Genomic DNA, 24,459 nt, shown 5'->3' on the forward strand with positions numbered 1-24,459 from the left:
TTACAGGATCCTTAAGCGGATTGGAGATTTGGCATACAGACTAGAGCTTCCCTCTTCTACAAAGATTCATAACGTCTTCCATGTTAGTCAGCTCAAGCCCTATTATGGTGATCCAGTGGATTTAGTTGATGAGCTGCCACCTATTGATGAAGATGGTATTGTTCAGTACATCCCAGAGGCTGTTATAGGTCAGCGTGAAAAGAAGCTTCGATCACGTTCTATTGTGGAATATTTGATTAAATGGAGAGGTTTACCCTCTGAAGAGGCTTCTTGGAGACCTGATTCAATATTGGATGAGTATCCATACTTGAAGGATACATTAGTGGCTGAAGCCTATTGCTTATGGAGCTAGTATTGGTGCAGACTGGTTCAGGACAGCACGCTGTTTTAGAACAGTTTTTGTCGTACTTCATTTTCAGAATTGAGCTATCTACATGAGCTTAAAGTACTCTTCAAGAGCTTCGTTTTGATATGTGGTACACTTCATTTGGACACTTCTATCAAAAGTTATGGCTGATTTGGTCCAGCAGGGACTGTTATTCCAGCAAGCTGTCTACTTTCTTCTGGAACTATTTGTTGAAGATTCTATGGCTCCAATGGCTTCTAAGGTTCTTCAAATCATGTATATAGCAGGGTCCACTTTTCGTACTTCAAATTCAGCCCTTGTAATGATAAATTCTTCACTCATTCCCTATTTGTTAAGCTGTAAAACAGAGTAGTACTCTGTTCTATCCATCTTTTCTTTAGCTCTTTCTAGTTTTGTTTTTGGGGACAAAAACTTTTGGGAAGGGATGGATTGTAAGAAGCTGGGAATACTTAGAATGTTAATAATATGCCATGTCACACTGACACTGGTATATAAGGAGAGAAGTTGTAATTTTTCATATCTTTTTGACATATCAATACAATTACAATCTTTCTCTCCCTTCTTGCTTCAAGCTTCCATGGCTTCTTCATCTTTCCTGTCTTTCTCTCTCCAATTCTAGTCTTTCTCTCTCCTCGTCACTCTATTTCTCTCTCTTCCTGCAGTCTTTCTCTCTCCTCTGCAGTCTTTCTCTCTCCTCTTTCTCTCTCCCTAGTTCTCTCTCTGACACTAATTTTCTCATTTCTAATTTCAATCTTCTTTTTGACATAGTTTTTAGAAATGTGGCCTTTCTGACCACAATGCAAATACTCCCTGCCATCACTAGAAGTCTACTGCCTATTAGAATATGCAACTTGGCTTCTTTGACTCCCCATTTCTCAAGATTGTCATCCTCTATTTTTCTTTGCACCATAACTTTGAAATGGCCACCACCACGGCCTCCATCATGACCTCTATCTTTGCTAATAAAGTAAAACACATGTTCAAACTTATTTTTTCTTCAAAAAAAAAGAAATCCAAGCCAGGGTTCTTCTCCTGAAGTATCAACATAGAAATCAAGTCTTTCAAATCAAGAATATCATCCCTTGTTTTTATAGATGACCTAAAGCTCTTGTATTCATCTCCAAGGCCATCAAAGCATCCATGCACAACATCATCATCAACTACTACACTGATAGATCGAAGAGCTTCCAAAATACTCTTGATCTTCAAGGCATAATCATTAATGGACATGTTCCCTCTTTTCACTACTCTAGTTGAAACTTTCTGGCCTTTGTATTTACTTTGAACAATCTTACCAAATTCCTCCATGCAATAGCAAGGGTATTAGATTCCTGAAAATAGCCCATCATGTTATTTTTGATACTGATGATAGATAGCCAATACATGACTTTACTCTATGTCTACTCCAAATCTTTCTTAGCCTTTGCGTGCTCTACAATAGCATTTTGTGCAAGAACTTTGGGTGCTACTACCATATCTCCTTCATATAATTTCAAACACCTCTTCCCTTCAAGAAATTTATCATGCTAAACTTCTATGTAGGATCAAGAAATTTATCATCATAAACTTTTATGTAGAATAATTAGTCTTATCAAGCTTCTCACTGATAATTTGGTTCAAGTTTTAAGACATTTTGACAAAACAAAAAACTTGCAAAAAATTGCAATGTGCAAGCAAGCTAATACAAGGTGCATCACAACTAAACATGTATCCTCTTTCACGAACTGTACAATAATAACCACAATATATAATCTATATGTAGACACCTTCTGTATCTACAACCCAGCAAACATGTAAAATCTTACAAATTTAAAATTTGTAACATGTGCACCTATAAATGGTCGACAAATCGAAACTATAGTATACCCAAAAATAGTTGTCAAGACCACTTGTAGATCTAGAACGGAGACCGAAATGATCTCTAATGCCAAAAATCATAGCAGGAAGCCTTAGAGAGACTATATATAATATATGCATTGTTATTCATGCTCACAAGTTTCGATGCAATCAGAGACTGTAGCCTTGACAATCTTAAGAGCCTCTTGTGGCTATAATCCAAGACAAATAAAGCAAGGTGGAAGAGCTTTTTACTCATTGCTTGCTTACTTTTGTGCTCTAATGTCTTTACCTCAGCCTTCAATTAAGCTCCATGTAGTCGTAGGATGGCTCTGATACCATGAAAATAGACAAAAGGGAGAGAGTTAAAGAACCCAAGAGCACACATACAAAAGCAATGAAAACTTGAGAACACAAAGAGATAGGGTTGAAATCTTCTTCTTCTTCTTCTTTCCTCTTCCACATAAAAGAAGTAAGTCTACAATATGATAAAAGACTAATATGAAAGTACCATAACATGTGTACATGTGATCACTAAGTGTGAACACGTTAAATAAAGAAGAGTTGACACAATGAATGTGCCATAACCAAGGATGGACTATGTGGGTGTAGACTATAGAATCACTGATATATATTCATGTCAATCACCTAACATGCCAGTGAATAATATCATGTCATATCACCAAGACACATAGTGGATACCAACTCATGTAGAGATTGATATCTCAACACCTTAGTTGTCAAAGTAAATGCAACAATGGGTGAAGATATGACAACCAAGCATAAAGCTAGTAAAAAAGTTGAGGTTGCTTGGCTCATGGTAGTGAATGTGAGCTTGAAGCTCATGAAGAAGCTAATGGTGCTTTATTTGATGATGGAAGATGTGAATCTAAAGACAAAAAGGATTTGGGATAACTTTTTTTTGTGCTAATGGTTGTGAGACTCCGGCTCATCTTGCTTAACTGATGCTAGCGAGTATTTGAGACTACATAGTGGAAAGATGTATCACCCTTGGGAGGATCCACAGAGTCCGCTATTGAAGCCCTAAGAGAAACACCAAGAAAATGGAAAAACTACTACAAGAAAATCTATCTTGTTTCACCAACAAGCATGTTCTTCATAATTTAATCAACCACAAGAAGAAAAAGAACACCAAGAATAATCAATCTTCACATAACATCACATAATAAATCTCCCACAAATTTTTCACAACAAAACTTCGACATATTCTTCATACTCTTCATAAAACCACCAAATAACCAAAAGAACACAGAATAATGCTTAACTTTGAATGAAATTCATCACATAATATTCATATGTCATCAATTTTATAGTCTTCATACTCTTTTTCTCAATTTCTCTCTTGTAGATACAATGTTTCTTCATAGAAATTAGCTATCTCTCATACACTCCCACATATTCTCTCTCTCAATAGTATATGAGAATAACAAAGAGTCACACTTAATAATCCTCTCTTGGTTATAGATACCCCTCCCAAGAGGTATACCTAATATAAAGAGGTACCCAAGCCACTACGGTGACCCTTGAGAGGTCATCAATGTCATTGTCATGTCAGTCTTCACTTCAAGTCCTTATCAGCTACTTTTTCTACTTCTTCAAGCTATTAAGAGCTTTCATTCTTCTCTTTCAAATATTAGAAAACATCCTCAAGCTAAATATCCATCCATCAAAACACTAACATAAGTATACAAAAGACAACAAAAGGCATACAGAAGCTCAATAATATGTTATGGAAGGTTTACAAAAGGTATCAAACCCATATAATTCAAATCAAAACCAAATCAAACCATCAAAAAACATCCAACACACTCAATAATTTTCCAAATCACTCATTCACAATCATAACCTCTTAAACTGAAAGAAAACAGACCATAACATAAGCAAAACAAACCCATCAAAACCAAAAAAACACCACAAACTCAATCCAAACATCGTAATTCAACTAAAACCATCATGAGCTTCTCAAAGCTTCTCAACCTATTCTAACACACTTCAAAACGCTTTCCAAAATCCAAAAACAAATCAATCAACTACAAAATTAAACAAAAATCACCCAAAATCTAATAAAAATAACTAAATTTTTAGTCATTTCAATACTCAAACAACTATTTGAGACAAGGCTAGCTTTTATTTGGATATCAATTATATGCTTTTTACATAATGCCACACTTTCTATATTAGTTAAAAGTGATAAATATGGGTGTTATATTATTTTTTAGTTAGAATAAATATGCACTTCAATTCTTGGATTGATACTTGGAATGCTTTGATGTATTTGTGTAAATATATTGCTAGAAGAGAAAAGCATCAAGTTTGTTAAAGATTTGCTTTCTTTTCAAGTTCAATACATCAAAGAAGTGCTTGCATAAGGAAGTTCTACATTGGAGAGTTCTTATGAAAGGCATGGGAGAAAACTAGTTTTTTATCAGAATTTGTTGCTCTTTTGGGAGTTGAAGCCAAATTAAGTACTATCAAACATTATTGTAGTGGAGAGTGCTTATGAAAGGTATGGGAGAAAACTAGTTCTTTATAAGAAATTGTTGCTCTTTTGGAAGTTAAAGCCAAATTAAGTACCATCAAACATTATTGTAGTGGGTGATAGTAGTATAGAACATTGTGGACTTCCCAAATACAAGTTACATAGTGAAGAAAATGACAAGATCAAGATCTTGTGGAGATAAGATAGCATCTTTAAAAAACTATCTCAAGTTGGCTCAGTACTTGTCTTGAAGTTGAAGATTATATGGATTTTACAATGATTTCACCCTTGAATGAATAGAAGATGCTGAGAGTAGTGCAATCAAGACTATATGGTATAGAGTACACTATAGCTAGGAATCCTAAACCATGATATAGTCAAAATAACAAGGTAAATTATCATCCATTTAATATATTTAACTATTTTATGTCTATGCTAAATATGATGTATTTAGGAGCTTTGACATAAATATCATAAAGCTTCAAACATTTGATGACTTTGAACCGTGATGTGACAATGAAGTACTTAAAGCTTCAACATTTGATGACTATAACCCATGATGTAATACAAGTATTTAAACATTCTCGCTTCAATTAATGATGTCTTTGAACTACGATGTGCTCAAGTACTTTGAATTATCTTAAAGCTACTCGAAACCATCATGTAATAATGAAAGTACTTTAACCTTCAACATTCAATGACTATAGTGCATGATGTACTGTAAATACTTAAATATTTCCTGGGTTTATTGGTGGCTACCATTACTGTACTATCAACTACTATTGCACGTTAATAGCTACCATTGTACTATAGATAACTACCTTCTTCTTCTAGTTAATGAGACTAGCATCCTTTCTTAGAAAAGAAATATCTACCATTGTTCTATAGTTAAGCTACTTTTAGAAAAGTTATAGTTACAACTATTCTATAGTTAGCTAGCTTGGATCCATATAGCCCTAAAATGAACACTACGAAAAATGAAAAAACTACTACAAGAAAATCTATCTTGTCACACCAACAACCATGTTCTTCATATTTTAATCAACCACAAGAAAAAAAAACACCAATCTTCATGTAGCATCATATAGTGAATCTTTCATGGATTTACTATAACAAAACTTTAATATATTTTTCATGTTCTTTATAGAAATCATCAAAGAACCAAAATTACACAAAAAAATATTGCCTTTTAATGAAATTCATCATATAGTATTCATCTTTCATCATCTTCATAGTCTCTGTCTCATATAGTTTCAATGTTTCTTTATTGAAATTAGCTATCTCTTATATATTATTTTTCACATATGCTTTCTCTTAATAATACATCAAAATAATCAAAAATTACTCTCAATAATCCTCTTTTTCTCGTGGATAGCCCTCCCAAGACAAGAGATATATATGATATAAAAAGTCACTAGAGCCACTATAGTGTCCCTTAGAAGCTTGTTACTGCCACTATCACTACAACCTTCACTTCAAGTCTTCTTTAGCTACTTCTGCTTCTTCAAGCTATTATGAGCTTGTATTCTTCCTATTCCTTACAAAACATTCTCCAAGCTAAGTATCCATCCATTAGAACACATACAGAAGCAAATAGAGGCTTACAGAACAGATACAGAAGCTCTATAAAACACTACAAAATATCAACATAAGGCATAAAAACCATATAGCTCAAACCAAAACCACTTCAAACCATCAAAAACCTTCCAACACACTCTCAATCATTCCTCAAAAGACTCATTTACATTCTCAACCTCACAAACAAAAAGAAATCATATCAAAGCATAGACAAAACAAACCCTATCAAAACCAAAAAGACACATTACAAAACCTATCAGAACATCATATCTCAATCAAAAACCATCATGAGCTTCTCAAACATGTTGAACCCATCCCAACACACTCCAAAACACTTCCAAACTCAACAAAAATCAATCAATCCATCATAAAATCAACCATTTAGCTCACTAAAATAACAAAAATAACCCAAAAAACAAGTCTATTCAACCCTCAACAATCACTTATATCTTCCATTTTCCTTGTGGTAGCTACCATTATCTTACCATTTATTACTAACCATCATTGTCTTACATTTAATTTTCTATATTTTTTTAATAACTACTATGTTTTCTTAGTAAATGAAATCAATGTCATTTTCTACCATTCATCTTCCTCTAGCTACCAATATTCCCCAAGGTTTAGTTATTTAATAACTATAAGCATAAATTATGTCCTCATAATGAGAGTTACTTGAAAGGTACAAACTTATCCTACTTTTTTTTAGTAATGTTATCAAATCAAAATTTAAATGCTCTTTTTAACCATCATTCAACAAAAGATAAAACACATTAGAAGAAGAGTGCACTTCTATGTGTTTTGTCCTTGCATGATAGATTGGGTTCTTTGCCAACATAATGCTACTAACATTGTCACAATACATAATGGCTCCACCTTCAATCTCTATTCCCATGTCATATAAGATCAATCTCAACCATGTCTGCTCGCATGCTGCCAATGCAATGCCTCTATACTCTACTTCAGTGCTTGATAGAGCAACTATAGGTTACTTCTTACTACTCCAACTTACCAAATGAGAATGCATAGCTACTAGTAGATCACACTATAAGCATTCCCCCTTGGTATGAAAGTATCAATCCTTGTATTTTCTTTATGTATGCTAAAGATGACGCACTAGTGTCATGTTTACACTTTTCTTCCAATGCACTTGAAAAATATCACTACAAAGGATTCAAGCCATAAACAATCGCGTTAATGCATTTTTTGAACTTTAAAAAAAACTTACAAGTGTGTCTAGACTTGTATCTCATTAAGAGACCTATGTTAGAAATCTTTTTTTTTGGCACAAAATAAGCATGATTTCTTGTGCCTTTGTTGATGTGCTTGCTTGTAGTTTTCATGGATACATTCACAATATAATAAATATACAAGCCAAGGGGGGGGGGGGGGGAAGGGGGGAAGGGGGGGGGAATAGGAAATTGCTAGTTTCAGAACTATAGCTAAAACCATAGTTTTACAACTAACAAGTCCCTAGTTTTCTTTTATCCCCCTTACATGCACATTACACATTGTTTATATAAACTTAACCCACATTGTATCAAAATGTACACACAATATCATTACTTGACATAACATGTTGAGTGAGAAAAACAACAATGGATAAAATAATACTCTTGTTAATATTATAATTGAAATATGAGTTTACATAAAGGCCAAGTTTAGCTTGCATATATATAAAAAATGCTAAGAAAACACAATATTATAAAGATATAGATTAACAGCTAGATGTTCCAAAATGAGGGTCCTCTTAACATGTTCCAAGTTTTACCAAATGGAAGGTGTATGTAAGGGAATGTGTATGCATTAAGTATTGACCTTATGTTTTTTAGAGCTCTTAGTACCACTTTAATTCAAAAAAGTAAAGGCTATCTCAAGATTAGAAAGAGAAATTTTAGGGTAAAATGTAAACTTAGGTCGAAGAAATTCAACTATTAACTTAACAACGCTAAGCATGAGCCACTAAACTGGTTGGTATTATAGTAGCACTCATTGTCAAAATCCCATTTATAAGCTTTTCTCTCTCCTCCAAACAATTCCCAATCAACCAAGTCCACCACAACTTAACCTACATGTGGATGAGCAACCATATATCCATAGGTGCAATAATTCAAGTTTTTTATAACATAGTCCACACAAATACACATGGACCATATTTACATTCTTCACTAATTACAAAAAATATGAATGCCACATGTAAATCTACAAAGATATTACTTTGTTAGCACGATTTCTAAGCTACGACAACAAAATTTTAATTTTTATTGACTATTAATCTCATTACTAAAACAAAAAACTATCTAAGAGTTTTAATCATGTTATAATAAATTTTTTAAAATTTTGATAAATTATAAGATATATATTTTTTTTTCTTTTTCAATATATTTTAAACTATATTTTTTATTTTTCAATATATTTTGAAATAATTTTAACTAATTTACTAATAAAACTATATCCCTAATTGCTACTCTAATTTTAAGTACAAATTCTCGTTTTTTAAGTTTTTCTTAATTTTACTTTATTAGATATAAGTTTTAAGATAATTAAGACATATTTTTAACTTTAAAATATGGATTTTTAATATTTTGATATAATTTTTACTATACTTCTAATTTAACAAATTAAGTGTGATTCAAAATCTAGTGAAGATAAGATAATTTTTTAAGTTTTTAATTTACACAAATTTGTATAATTAAAACTCAAACAATACAAATTAATTGAAAGATTTTCAAAAACAAAATAGTATATCTCAATCATATTTGGAGTAATATTCTTGGCGTTTTGATTGATCAACAGTCCCCAATCATATCAACACGCTTGCGTGGGACCAAGTTGGGTAAGGAAAATGTGATAGAAAAGGGGGATTTCGGAGGTTGGCACACAAACAGGCGCTTATCTCCTTCTCGTAGAATTTCCCTCACCTCTCAATGATCCTCTCACATTGACTCACTCTCATTCTCTCAAGAGTCATCTCTTCATCTTTGTGTGTTCCAATTGTGAAGAGGGGCCCTTCTTTAAATAGTTTAGTTGGTGTAATAAAACAACTTTTATAACCTTTTAGCTTAGGAAATTTTACCTTAATTGGGGCTAGCGTATAAAAGGAAAGGGTGTGCCATTGTAATTATCTTTTAGCACATTTGTAAACATTATCCATTTCTTGGAGCTTAAGGGTTTTTGCCTTTCCCACCAACATTGAGGGTGAATACTCAATGCCCACCATAGAAAGAGGTAGATTTCTTACAACGGCCTCTCATCCATAATTCTCATTGTACCTTAGCATTCCTTGAAGAAAATTGAAGGCCCTAGTTTTGAAAAACCAAAATCTATGTTGAGCATAAACATCAGTTCTTGTGTTTTTTTCAAGTTCATAATCTTATGAAAAAAATGGGTACATTCTTTCACTTTTGCCATCATGCACCATAATATGCTTAGTGATGCAGGCCTTAAATCAAATTCCGTAGTTGCTCTACCAATGAGCATTATCCAAAGCATCCCAAAAACAAGAAAAAGGGCATAAGACTGAAATGTGTTTTTAGGCTACCAATGAGCATATATCCAGGGAACAAATACAGAGTACTTTGCTAGTATGTGATACTTTTAACTGGGTTATTGTACTTTTGTTAACCTGAGTAGCTCATAAAAACTTCATACTTCTTAGCACAAGAAGCCCATGATACAATTTCTAAAACAGGAGAACATCATATCTATTCTAAATTAGTAAACTCGTTTCAAATTTCTTTTCAAAAGGAAAAAGCTCAGATTTGAGACAAAAGACTTCTGCAGAGTTTATGTATATCAAATTCAATCATTCCCACTAGGTTACTATACCAATATGCAGCTCATATAGTCTCATGGTATACGACACAAAGATTTTATTGAACAGGAGCATCAAATCTGACGTATTCACAGAATTAGGATCACTTATCGGCTTGCTTATGTAGATATACAGTGTATTTTGCTTGGTAATTGTACCCCATACAGGGTATCCAGTATCTTCATTGTATTGCTGTGACAAAACTTCAGTTAATAGAGCTTTATAGCTTGTCAAGGCACAGAGCATTATGTCTTACTATGTATCTTGGTACACTGCTATTACTCATGAACATGTACTTTTGTAACACCCAATGGACTCGTTTTTAAGTATAAACTATCTTCTATTTGTCAGATGCATACCTGGGTGGACACATCATACCTTCCACTGCCTTGCTGTGCCAGAATATGTAGCTCATATATGTACATAGCTATATTTCTCCTTGGATTACTTTGCTAGAAAATGCAATTCCCACATCTAGATAGCTACCAACTATGTCCAGACCATTCATTTGATTTCTGATGAGTTACTATATATCAACTTTATAACAACATGCAACTTATGAGGCTCAAAATTTTCATAAAACAAGGGAATCCTTCACATGACCTACCATGTATCATGGTAGACTCTATAATTAGTTCATAGCATCCTTTATTGGGCTGCTCATAGCGTCTTTGACTTGGTTGTAGTGCCCTTAAGTGGATATACAGTATCTTCCACTGCGACAGAATATGCATCCCATAGCTTGGAGTTGTGTCTGAGCCTTTCGAGCACTCGCGAGCCTGCTCTTGAATAGATCCAGTGGACTAGTTACAATGTCCTGTATTTGTTTGGTGTACACCTAGTTGAATATATTGTGCCAAAATATACAGCTCATTACTGCCAATATAGGGAGCATCCTAATTGTATCTTGCAATGTACCTAGGTATACTGCAGGCATTGATGAGTATGCTCTAGGGAATCGTTAGCCAGAGTATGTAGATATAAAGAGGCTTCTGTATATATCTTATCTGAATCTAATGAAAGCATTTTGATATAGGGCTGCTGCATTCATGACTCTGTATTTCCTATTGAATTAATAGATCTTCATATCTTCCGACACAAGAAGCCCAAAAAAGCATACCACATATGTGTCTATTTAAAGTTTGTAATCAATTACATTGTTGCTACAGATGAGGTTAACAGTATTATTGAGCCTCACAAAATGTAGCAGATCAGGGAGCCAAGCATATGTACATGGTAGGAATAGTTCAGTGCCCTACCCATAAATCTATGGAATCTGAAGAAGAGCGTAGACAAATCGAAGATATGGATGCATTTGATGCTCATCAACGAGATTGTAATCTGTCTGTATGCAAGCCTAATTTTTACCATTATTCCACAGGCATGCTTCATCTCTGGTTAACTGGAATTAATCATGCAGTCTTCTTAATACAACAATCCTGGTTTATGGGAAAAACCTGATAAGAGGATGCCGTGGTTTTACCAGCGCCATGTGGAAAGCCTGATTGTGGATACCAGATGACCAGCCATAGCACACGACCATGAGCATTGTGAAGAAGAGTTTCTTGTAGACAGCCCTGAGTCTGCGTCCATTAAACAGCCAAGAATAGCGACTTGTGACCCCGCTGATGTAGAACCAGAAGCGTTCTGCCATTTTTGAAAAGGGATTAAATATGACATGCATTGAACCTGAAGATGTGTGTGTGTGTGTGTGTGTGTGTGTGTGTGTTCAATATAAAAATCCCTGAAAAATGTTTTAAACCATATGTAATTAAGAAAAAAGTATGAACAATAAATAAGGATTTGAAATAATATGTCTCTTGAATCAAGTTGTTTATGGTTACTTTATCATTTAAATAAGAAAGAACTTTGTATTTTTTTTAAATGTCTAAACCAATGATAAATAAGGATCTCTGTATTTTTCAAAGCTGAAGATAAAGTGTTCATCATTTTCTGCAAGAAGGTCCTGGGATGCCACAAGCAACAACTACTAGTACCGCAAGTTTAGAGTCTGCTTACTTGCATCCATCCACAAAAAACGTTAGGTAAGAACCTTAACCGTACCTATGGGACTACAAGCGTCAACAACTCTAAACACTTGTTATCTTTGTTCATGATAACGGTAAAAATTGGCTCATATCAAACTATATACCTCAAAGTAAATTTCAAAATAGATTAAATACACTTGACCTTTCTAGGCTGATCACATCTGCTTCTATATTCATAGTTCCTTAGTACGCATCTTTGCCACTACACAAACTTTTTGCGTTTGTTCTTTAGAACTTCACCACTAAGAGCATCCTCCTATAATCAATTTAAAAAAAACAATTTATTTATGCATCCAGGTCAATACTAGGAAATGAAATTTAGGATACATATACTGAAATTGGAGTCAATTATATTGACTTAAGAAGTCAATTTTGTTTATCCGTTTTTAGTAAATGGGAAGCAAGTATGTTTCTAGGACAGCTAAGGTTTATAGACATGATATGGTCTCAATTGGGTCTATATGTGAGTGTACCTCCTAATGATATCAAATAGATTCATTGCAACATACATTCATAAGTTCATGATGCCAATGAAGCTTCTCATATGGTACATTTTCTTTGATTCTAGTAGCTTGTGTTTGTTATCAACAAATAGATACATTCCTATACATGGTCTCCAAGCATAAACATATTAACCATGGACTATTGTGAATAGATCCAATAGCCTACATGCAAGACCAATTAGTTTCACAACAATGAGGCTTCATCACTTTTTCTATACTCTACAGCAATCGACTCAGTCCAATCATTAATATATACAATCTACATCTTAGAATGCATTCAACACATAAGTGCTTATGCACTACATGTTTATTGTCATAATATTATATGAAATACTTCAACATTTGTTTTATAACACCATCAAAAGGGCATATAGGGAGAATAACTAGCTTATAGTAGCAAAAATATTTTCTCACTACTATAAGTATGTCATAATAGCTAGCAAAGGATAAACTAAGCAACCATTGACAAATCCAACTCTAAAGGCTGTGCCCATTTAGCAAACTAGGTCTGTTTCAGTATCAATTCCTCATCAATTCATCACCCATTCTTGTCAATAGCAACATGTGTTCATTGATCAATCATAGATACTGTTACAAATAGATCAAGCATCCCACTTTGCATAAGAGCATATAGGGAGAATACATCCAGCTTATAATGGCAAAAATATTTTCTCACTATTTAACCCTACTAAATGTGTCATAATAGCTACCAAAGGGTAAACTTAGCAACCATTGACATATACAGCTCCAAAGATTGTGCCAGTAGCCTACTCAACTAGTAAAGTAGTAAACACACTATCTTCTTGTTGTAGACTTCCCAACAAACAACAATTCGTGCAGTATGTGACATACATAGCTAGTATAATAGAAGTTCCAGCCTGCCTTTCAGTAGATTGGATCTGTTTTAGTATCAAATCATGACCTATTCTTGCAAAATGTAACATAAATTCATTGATTGATCATACAGACTGCTTCAAACACTATATTACAGCAATAAGCTTCTTACTATCATACCTCTACAATCAACACAACAATGAGGCTTCATCGCTTCTAAAATATTGTAGTACTCAACTTGATCCAAACACAAAGACACATTGCGTATCTCAGAATACCAATAAGTCCTCATAATAGCTTATGTCTTATAAAATACGGCATATTTCTTTAGTCAGATCTACAACACCATCCAAAGACTAGGTGGAGAGAATACATAAGCCAAAATAACTTTTTCATGTTTCATTCCCACTCGAGTGGCCAGCCAAGGGTAAATCAAGCACCATGGACATATTCAATCATAGAGGCCATGATAGACAGCCAATAGAGATACTAAACTAGTCAACTAGTGGTATAAATAGCAAATATTTATGTAGATTGTGACATATAGAGCCATTGTAAAAGACTTTCAACCTGCATTTTAGCAAACCGTGTCTATTTCAATGTCAATTTATGAGCCATTCATGCAATCAGCAACAACATACATTAAACTATCAATCATATAAACTATTACAAACAAATCTAGCAACTTGTATTTCAGCAATAGGTATACTTCAGTACTGCTACTGCAATCAGCAACACATCAATAAGGCTTCTTCACTTTTGATATATTGCACTAACCAACTTAATCACACAGTCTACAACTTAGAATGCCATCAGTATATATCTACTTATGTCATGCAACTTATGGCATACTTATGCAGCTAGAATTATAACACCATCCAAAGAGTAGATTACTTTCTCACTTTTCATTCTCAGTAAAGTGGTGAGCCAAGGTTAATTCTAGCAACCATGGACAAAGCTAGCACTAGAGGCTATGATAGACAATCAACAACGATACTTAACTAGACAAGTAGTGGTAAAAGCAGCAACCATTCATGTAGATTGTGAGATACATAGTAAGTACAAAAAGACTTCCAGCCTACATTTCAACAAACTAGTTATGTTTAATTATCAAATTTTTTATCCATTCTTGCAAATAGAAGCATACATTCCCTAAATAAATTTAGCATCGTGTATTAAATCAATAAGCCAATTTTAGTCATATTGCTGCCATCAGCACACTGCTATGAGGCTTCATCAATTCTAATCAGCTTATTCCAAATATAAAAACACAGTTTGCATCCCCAAAATCCACGAGCAAACTAACTGCTCATGTCTTGCAAGATATGACATATTTCTGTAGCAAATTTATAACACAATGCAAAGAGTAGGTAGGGAGAATACTTCAGCAAAAAAAATAATTTATCACTTTGTCTTTTTCAATAAAGTGGCAAGCTAAGGATAAATCTAACATTATTGGATAGATCCAGGTTAGAGGCTATGATAGACAACCTACTGAACCAGTAAAATAGTAATAGACATACCATTTTATTGTAGACTCCCAACAAGGATAATGGATTAGTTAATCAAAGGTACAAATAGTCACCTTTCATGCAGCCTGTGACATACAGATCTAGTAAAAAAGACTTGCAGCCTGCACTTTAGCATCCATGGTAAATAGGTATGTTTCAATATTTATACCTACAAATAGTGACATAAATAATTCTCTTGTAGGCTTTAATTATCAATACAATGCAATAACCAGCATGTGTTTACCATGGATTAATCTTATCATAAAGTTCATGTTTTGTTGACCAAGCAATTCATACGGTTTGTATATTAAAATACATCAGCATATTTCATGCTTTTGCAATGCAAAAACTTTATCTGTAAATCATCGTGAACTTTAAAGTCATTATTATTTATTATGAGAAATCATAAGATACATCAAACCTCGTGGCTTTCCAAAAAAGACCCTACAATACCACCTTGAAGTATCTTTCATCATACCTACCTTGATAGCAAAAGTATTTTCATGGAGGAGGTTGGTTATATTGTTCATACAAGTAAAGATTAGTTCCCTCATAAATATATCCAATCATCTAATCCTAATTACAATGGTCCTGGCATATCAAAGTAAAAGACAATAACTTAAGGGACTTCCAGCATCCCAACTAGTAGCTAGATTATCTGAACATAAAAAAACATAAATCCTAGTTTTTTGTGATGATCAGTTAATAGCATGCATCTAAGATGTTTTATTTTCTTAAGATTATTTCAAGATTTTTATTGTGCATCAATGGTCACATCGATATCCAAATTAAGGGTACAAATATTCCTTCTTCCTCTGTTTATGTCATGGAAAGGACACAAAAAAGGGCCTACAACCTAGGGCATCATCTAAGATCTAAGGAACCACTTTTCTGTATAAAAATTATATCTATTTTCTTAGTGGTTGTCAAATTAGGACTAAGGGATCAAGAGGTATCAGCTACTAGGATAAGTTCTACAAGTGGGATCGAATGGGCACCACGCCTATTAGGGATTGTTGTAGGGTTTTGATAGTACAGCAAGGATACTAATATTATTCATGCCATGAATAGGTGTTGTTTCTAAAAGATTACACGATGCTATTTCCAATAGTAATGATCATGAGCTATTTTTGGAGCCAATGTAGACTACTTATTTGAGAGAAAGAGAGGGAAAGAGATTAAACAATTCATGTTGTTGGGCTGCTACGCAGTGGTCTGGATTGTATGAAAGACATTTAATGATTCAGTCTAGAATGCATAGAACCATATCTTTCACTATCAGAAGCATTAAACATAGAAATATTATGAGCATGCTAGGAGTCACGCTAAGAAAGCCACAAAGTATGCATAATTTAACGATACATTTTTTGACTAAACTATACCCTAGTTTTGGGGGGTATGGTAAAAGGGATGAGGCATGGGAAGGCCCTTTCCCTAGGTCAATACTGTAGAATATTCGGAGAAAGAGGGAAGAAGGAACAAACATGATTGCTTGAAGATGGGACAAGAGTCATAGTATGACTCAAATGGGTAGTTCTTTTAGGGAAGAAGACAAATGAAGAATATAAACTCCCGAGTGTTGGTTGGTATAATTAGGGTCGCAATCTTCTCAATCTCAGTAGGGTTTGTTGCTATTCTTTGTGCAATGACATTGTGGCACAAAAGTAATCCCAAGGAGTCTCCAATGATGCATTTGTCAGGGTTGAGAGAGATCCCATACTCTTGGCATTGATCAAAGCACTACTTTAGGTGTCTGTAATGCTTACTGAGTGGATTGAAGGCACATAAATCATCTAGATATACCTCAATGAAATCATGTATGTGATTTTGAAATGTGATCATCATGACTAACTGAAAGGTAGCATGGGCATTACAAAGCCCAAATGGCATCACTCTATACACATAGGTACCCCATTCTGTTATCGTAACTCATCAAGTATCCTTTCATCTAGAAACCAAGGTTTTTGATTTTGTTTATGATGTGGGAACGTTTTATTGAACAAGGAAAGGACAACGCTTTTAAGGCAACTCTTTTGCTCTTGAAAAGTTTGTACATTAGATAACTAACAAAGTTTTTTCCATCGTATCCAGAGTTCTTATACCAAGTTGAAAGGTTTTAAAGGGGCCATGGGGATATGGGTTAGTCCCTTGCTAATTTTTTATTTCTAAAAGGGATGGTGGAAGATAATATGAACATCATTAGTAATGATGTGTGTTCCAAGGTCCTCAACTTCCCTACAAAATTGTTTAGAATAGTTACAAATAACACTCTTCCATGATATTGAAGGGTTCATCAAATACTTCTTTGGGCTTGTACACTATATTGCTAATATTGCTAATATATCTCCAACTAAATGCAATCATATCAATAAATAAAAAATATGTTGTAAACCAAAATTGGAAGCAACCTCAAAAAACACACCTTTTGGTTTTATGAAATCAAAGCCCTTGTTTGCAAAGAGGATATGAATAAATCTTTTACTTTTCTTTAATTTTTTATGTAATGAAAATAACTTATTATTTCTAGTGACAAGAAATCTAACTTGATCTCAATTTCCAATATTGATGCCAAGAGGCATATTCCACGGTGGATTCCGTGAGGTTTTACGGTGGATTCCGTAAACTTAGATGACCGGGGTTCATACACAAAGAGGATTCTTTGTGCGAGAAGTTGATGGGGACGCCTATCCTTTTCGGGCGTTTCATTAATTTAGTGTGTACGTGGGTGATTCCATAGCGGGTGATTCCGCAAAATGCATATTAAATTAATAAACGTTTATGAGTTTAGAGTGCGCACTCGTAATAAATTAAGGTTAGGATTTATTTCTAACCAGTTGATTTATTTATGTAGCTGAAGACTACTAGGTATTCACTTTTGTCGATTTAATTGTATTATTTTACTAACGATTGTGAATGCTTCAGTTGATGTGTAGAGATAGCAGCAGTGGCGAAGGAAAGCATTGGAGTCTAGCGAGTATTCGCGAGTATTCAACCTTTGGACTATATTTTGATAGGCGCCACGCCTATATTTTGTTATGTCTATCGAGACATCGATTATTGATTATTATTTTGTATGTGCCTATGTGCACGGATATGTTATTTCTATTTTGGACATTGAGATTGGGCGTGCCAGACTCTATGGGCACCGTCCATTAGCTTTATTTTCCTACTTTTGTAGAAAGCAAACTCAAAAGCTAAAAGCTTGTCATATTTTTGTAAATTGGGCTATTATTGAGCATAAAGATGGAAATATACATAAAATACATGCTTTGTGAAGCGCTCACACAAGGCATGGGGGGAGATTGAACCCAATTGGTCTCTTGCTTCTTGTCGTTCATACTTTTACATTGTTTTTTGTGCAAAAAGGTAGAGTTCATTGTTCTTGGGGACCTTCCGGGATTCACTACGTGAGCATTCTGCGACCGATCTGCGCACCAGTGGTATCAGAGCGGAGCTGAGATCAAGAGCTTCCAATCGCTACCAATCTCGGGCGAAGGCGGAGCTCCAGGAACGATCGGGCTCTACAGTCAATCTCGTCGCAAACCGTCGATACAGATAGACTTCTTGCGATCAAGAACCCCTGTTTCTACTGTCAGATCGCGAAGGACCAGGCTCTGTAGGCGAAGGACCACGCATCCATCTCCTTCATCAAGTCGTGAAGAAACAGTGAGGAAATTTATAATCTATCTTTTTCAAAGCTTAATTACTAAGCTTATAAGCTTAACAAGAAGCTTAATAGCTTCACGATTATTCGACGTGGTCTCTGAGGAAGGCCGAAAATTTCGCAACGTGGAAAAAAAACGGCCCCCCCTCCCCACGAAATCACGACGACCTGCTGATTAAGTTTTTAAGCTTAATCTCCTAAGCTTTTTGCACGTCACACAGGGCAACAAAGTCACTAAACTCTAGGTCCTGCGCACCAGAAGTCAAGTTCAGCAAGTCAATTGGAATCAAGTCCTGCAAGTTCATCAAGTCGGCCTAAGTTCTGCAAGTCTGTAACTCTGCAAGTCGGCTAAGTCTGCAACTCTGCAAGTCAGACTAGTCAACTGGAATCATAACTGACTAGTGCTTAAAACTCCTAGAAGGCTTATTCCTATGCAAAAACTCTGAACTGGAAAGTTGTTCGTGGCAAGGTGTTCTACCTATCTACAGGTTCGCTGAAGTATTTTCAGCAAACAAAGATGGAAATATTGCAGATTTTCTGAAAATTGAGAAAGAAATACCCAAAAATACATAGCCTTGTAACCCCGAATTTGAGCTACGCTCATCCCACTAACCTGATTTTGAGTGAGAAAGGTTTATTGAGTTTTACAGGATGACGACCCCACATATGGATGATCCTATGGCTGAAGACGACTTACCTGAGCCTACCATGGAACAAAAGCTGGATCTAATCATGTTACAATTGGAAGAAGAGCGAAGGGCTAGGCAAGCATTGCAAGCGCAATTGACAAAATTACAAAGAGCATCCACCGACAAAGAAGAACCTCAAGCTGAAGATTTGATTCGACGTACCATCGACGCCACTCTTGAAGCACAAACCATTCGCAAGGAATCAAAGATAAGTAAACGAAGTTTCAAATTTCGCACTTTCAATGGCATACGAGAAGGAAAGACTGTTTTATCATTCATTAGCCAGTTTGATGACTATTTCCATTACGCAAGAGTACTAAATCATATCTCATTTGGATGAATGAATTGCACGCAAAGGAAAATCATATGCACCCTAGGCATAAGGAATTTCTTGCATATTTTAAGGACTGTTTTGCAGAAGACCTACCACCAGGTTTACCACCTTCACGACCAGAAGACCATAAGATTGATTTAATTCCTGGCACACAACCACCTTGCAAAGCACCATATAGGCACAATCAAATAGAGCAAAAAGAAATCCAGAGTCAAGTTGAAGAATTACTAAATAGAGGCTTAATTCGACCTAATAGTTCTCCATTCAGTGCACCTATACTCTTAGTCAAGAAAAAGAATAATACATATCGTATGTGTATTGACTACCGAGCATTAAATAAGATCACTGTAAAGAATAGGTATCCTATACCTAGAGTTGATGACCTTATGGACAAACTGCAAGGATCTTCTATATTTAGTAAAATTGACCTTAAGTCTGGATATCATCAAGTGAGGCTAGATAGATCCGATATATTTAAGACCGCATTCAGGACACAGTTTGGCCATTACGAATTCTTAGTCATGCCATTCGGATTGACTAATGCACCTGCTACTTTCAGTAGAATGATGAACCGTATCTTTCTGAAATATCAGTATTGTGTGATTGTTTTCTTTGATGATATTTTGGTGTTTAGTCAAAGTGAAAAAGAGCATTATGAGCATTTATCATTAGTTCTTCAATTACTGAAAGAAAATCAATTGTTTGCAAATCCTGAAAAGAGTGAATTCTTTAAGATAGAAATAGAATATTTAGGTCATATTGTATCAAAAGAAGGAATTAAAGTTGATCCTAAGAAAATTGATGCAATATTGCATTGGCCTGTTCCTAAAAACGTACATGAGTTACGCTCATTCCTTGGTCTTGCTAGTTTCTATAGGAAGTTTCTACGTAATTTTTCATTACTTGCTTTACCATTAACAAAACTTCTTAAGAAAGGAATTGTTTATCAATGGACTGAAACTCAGCAGAAATCCTTTGACTTACTGAAGCGTGCATTAACCAATGCCCCTGTTCTATAATTGCCTGACTTTAATAGACCATTCTTTCTAGTTGTGACCGATGCTAGCGGATCAGGAATAGGAGCCGTACTAATGCAAGACAATCATCCAATAGCATATTCTAGTTCTAAGCTGAAACCCTCTGAGCTGAAATATTCCACTTATGACAAAGAACTATTAGCAGTTGTACAAGCATTAAAACAGTGGAAGCACTATTTAATGGGTTCAGAATTCATGATAAAGACCGACCAGCAAAGCATTAGACATCTACTTAGCCAACCCCAAATTTCCGACCATCATATCAAATGGGCTTCCTTCATTCAAAGTTTTCATCCTATCATTCAATATCAACCTGGAAAAGAAAATGTATTTGCTGATGCATTAAGTAGAAGACCTGCAATTCATAATATTTCTATCATATCTTTTGATTCTTTGATTGCTATGAAAGATACATATCACCAGGATATTACTTTTCATTCTAATTGGCAAAAATTAGTTCAAAATAATTTCATTCCTATTAATTCATTGTCATACAATGATGGATTTATGTTTTTTGAAAAGAGACTGTGTGTTACTATTCCATTCCGATCTTTTGTTTTGAATGAAATTCATTGTCCCCCATATCAAGGTCATAGAGGTATCATATCTACATTACGCATGTTAACTGAAGATTTTTATTGGCCGCATATGGATGCAGATGTATCTAATTTCGTTTCTGAATGTTTGATTTGTCAAAGAATAAAAAGACATCATGGTAAACAGTATCGATTATTAATGCATTTGTCTATTCCATCTAAACCTTGGGAACATATTTCTATGGATTTCATTACTGGTTTACCAAATACTAAATCTAACCATGACATGATTTGGACAATTGTAGATAGATTTAGTAAGCAAGCATATTTCATTCCATGTAAGAAAACTTCAACAGCATCACAAGCAGCACAGTTATTTTTGAAAACTGTTTTTACTAACCATGGATTGCCAAAAGTGATTATTTCAGATCGTGATTCTAGATTTTGTAATAATTTTTGGATTACATTGTTTGCAAATCTAGGCACAAAGATTGATTTCTCATCTGCATTTCATCCAGAAACAAATGGACAAACAGAAGCCACAAATAGCACCATTTTAGATCTTTTACGTGCATATACTATCTCTAAACCTCAGACATGGGACACTCATTTGCATTTATTATAGTTTGCATACAACAATACACCGCACACATCTACAAAGAAAGCACCTTTTGAAGTCATTTATGGATATAGATTATCTACACATGTTGCATCTTTGTCTAATAGAATTCAGAGTGCTGATGATATTGCTACTATGCATAACACTATTTTTTATGAGGTTAAGGATATGATTGCTAAAGCCCAACAATCATATACCAAACAAGCCAACAAGAAAAGACAAGCCATGAATTTCAAAGTTGATGATTATGTTTGGCTTAGAATAGAAAAGCGTAGACTGCAAAGTTAGATAGACATCCAGTTGTCAAATTAGCTCCTAGATTCTATGGACCATTTAGAATCATTCATAAGATTAATGATAATGCATTCAAGTTAGAATTGCCATCTCATTGGAAAATTCACAATACATTTCACATTAGTTTATTGAGACCATTTAGAGGCCAATTACCTATCCACCCTGTTTATGAAAATCCACCTTTACTAGAAGAAGAGACTGAAATACTTGAACCAGAAGCCATCATAGACACTGACTACATGACCACTAGAACTGGCCGAAGGTATTCTAGATATCTAGTAAAATTTAAGAACCATCCTGTAGAGGAAGCACAATGGATGCACGCTAGAGACTTAAATGCTTTCCCCACTCTGTTAGCTCCACATTGAGCTAATAGCAATTGAGGTCAATTGCTATCCCACCCCGGGGGTATGATGCCAGGAGGCATATTCCACGGTGGATTCCGTGAGGTTTTACGGTGGATTCCATAAACTTAGATGACCGGGGCTCATACACAAAGAGGATTCTTTGTGCGAGAAGTTGATGGGGACGCCTATCCTTTTCGAGCGTTTCATTAATTTAGTGTGTATGTGGGTGATTCCATAGCGGGTGATTCCGCAAAATGCATATTAAATTAATAAACGTTTATGAGTTTAGAGTGCGCACTCGTAATAAATTAAGGTTAGGATTTATTTCTAACCAGTTGATTTATTTATGTAGCTGAAGACTGCTAGGTATTCACTTTTGTCGATTTAATTGTATTATTTTACTAACGATTGTGAATGCTTCAGTTGATGTGTAGAGATAGCAGCAGTGGCGAAGGAAAGCATTGGAGTCTAGCGAGTATTCGCGAGTATTCAACCTTTGGACTATATTTTGATAGGCGCCACGCCTATATTTTGTTATGTCTATCGAGACATCGATTATTGATTATTATTTTGTATGTGCCTATGTGCACGGATATGTTATTTCTATTTTGGACATTGAGATTGGGCGTGCCAGACTCTATGGGCACCGTCCATTAGCTTTATTTTCCTATTTTTGTAGAAAGCAAACTCAAAAGCTAAAAGCTTGTCATATTTTTGTAAATTGGGCTATTATTGAGCATAAAGATGGAAATATACATAAAATACATGCTTTGTGAAGCGCTCACACAAGGCATGGGGGGAGATTGAACCCAATTGGTCTCTTGCTTCTTGTCGTTCATGCTTTTACATTGTTTTTTGTGCAAAAAGGTAGAGTTCATTGTTCTTGGGGACCTTCCGGGCTTCACTACGTGAGCATTCTGCGACCGATTTGCGCACCAAATATAGTCTAATGCTTTGGCTACTTCATGAGCTTCAAAAGTTCCATGGTATTGCCTCTGCCTTTTGGAGGATGATCCCCTGCTCTGCTGGAGGATATTGTTGAGAGGCTTCTTTTATTACTAGCGTCATCTTTTTGTTGCCAAAGTATCATCTCAATGGTATTGGCAATTGGGGTTTGCCATTTTTGGTAAAAGGGAAGTTGTGGATGGTGCATAGTACAAAATTTTCACGGCATCAAGCATGAAAGAATGAAAGTGGTAATAAATAATGAGGGTTGTTTTGATTTCCATGGGTATGGTGGAGACCCATGTTATGAAGGCAAAAACTTGGGCAGGTTTGGAGGAGAAGGGAAAGAATTTTGGGAGGTTTTGAAACACATAACAAAGGAGATGAACAACCCAAATTATAGATGAAGAGCAAGGGTTTTTTGTAGATCTACATTGGTATTTGATAAAAGGCCTAAATGTATTCCAATAGTTTTTAAGAAACTTTTTTGGCTTGGCTACCTTGTCAAAATTTAATGCACCTTTTCTACGAGCAATCAGATGTTGGCTAGCACATTTGGTGTGGTCTAATTCGAAGAGTCTAATCAAATGTAAATCAAAGGAAAATTTCGTTGAGAGTAGTTGCCTAGCCTATATGGCAAATGAATTACACTAATCACCTGCTTCTTGGGATAAGTTGCATATGAGGGCTAGGGATTCTATTGAAAAAGGACTACAATGATTAATGACTTCGAAGTCCCAAAGTTTATGTTCAATCCTAATAGAGTTCAATTCTAGTTGCCTGAAGGGTAAGAGAGGGATTACTCTAATTAGAGGTATGATCCCGTTTGTTTCTTTTTGTGATACATTTCTTGTAAGGGAAGAAATGTTTCTCTCTTCTTCTGAATCTAATAAGTTGGGATCAATGAGAGAGAAATCATTGTGGAAGAGAGTTGACCTGGTATAGTTTATTTACTATGCTAGGGAGAGATGAAACATAAAATTCCAAGCCACAAGCATCTTCATAG

The 24,459-nt window shown here is 34.9% G+C and overlaps 1 protein-coding gene across 13 annotated transcripts; it reads right to left on the reverse strand.

Moving 5' to 3' along the window:
• Nucleotides 1-5,930: 5,930 nt before the first annotated feature.
• Nucleotides 5,931-11,781, reverse strand: LOC148022979 (uncharacterized). 13 transcript variants are annotated; one of them, XR_015693587.1, is made up of 2 exons: nucleotides 11,550-11,781; nucleotides 5,931-6,234 (listed from the first exon to the last, which is right to left on the reverse strand). XR_015693587.1 is itself a non-coding variant. In XM_087695931.1 (2 exons), the coding sequence occupies exons 1-2, from the start codon at nucleotides 11,774-11,776 to the stop codon at nucleotides 10,093-10,095; spliced, it is 393 nt and encodes a 130-aa protein (XP_087552057.1). In that variant the 5' UTR covers nucleotides 11,777-11,781; the 3' UTR covers nucleotides 9,618-10,092. The 13 variants fall into 13 exon arrangements, 2 of the variants coding, with proteins under 2 accessions (XP_087552057.1, XP_087552058.1); XR_015693586.1 differs by having other exon boundaries at nucleotides 5,931-6,240; XR_015693584.1 differs by lacking the exon at nucleotides 5,931-6,234 and adding an exon at nucleotides 8,968-9,580.
• Between the last annotated feature and the right edge of the window lie 12,678 nt (nucleotides 11,782-24,459).

This window comes from Lygodium microphyllum, chromosome 16 (genome assembly GCF_053477565.2).
Source record: "Lygodium microphyllum isolate KBCC chromosome 16, Lygodium_microphyllum_v1.1.10, whole genome shotgun sequence".
In the NCBI taxonomy this organism is placed as follows: Eukaryota; Viridiplantae; Streptophyta; class Polypodiopsida; order Schizaeales; family Lygodiaceae; genus Lygodium; species Lygodium microphyllum.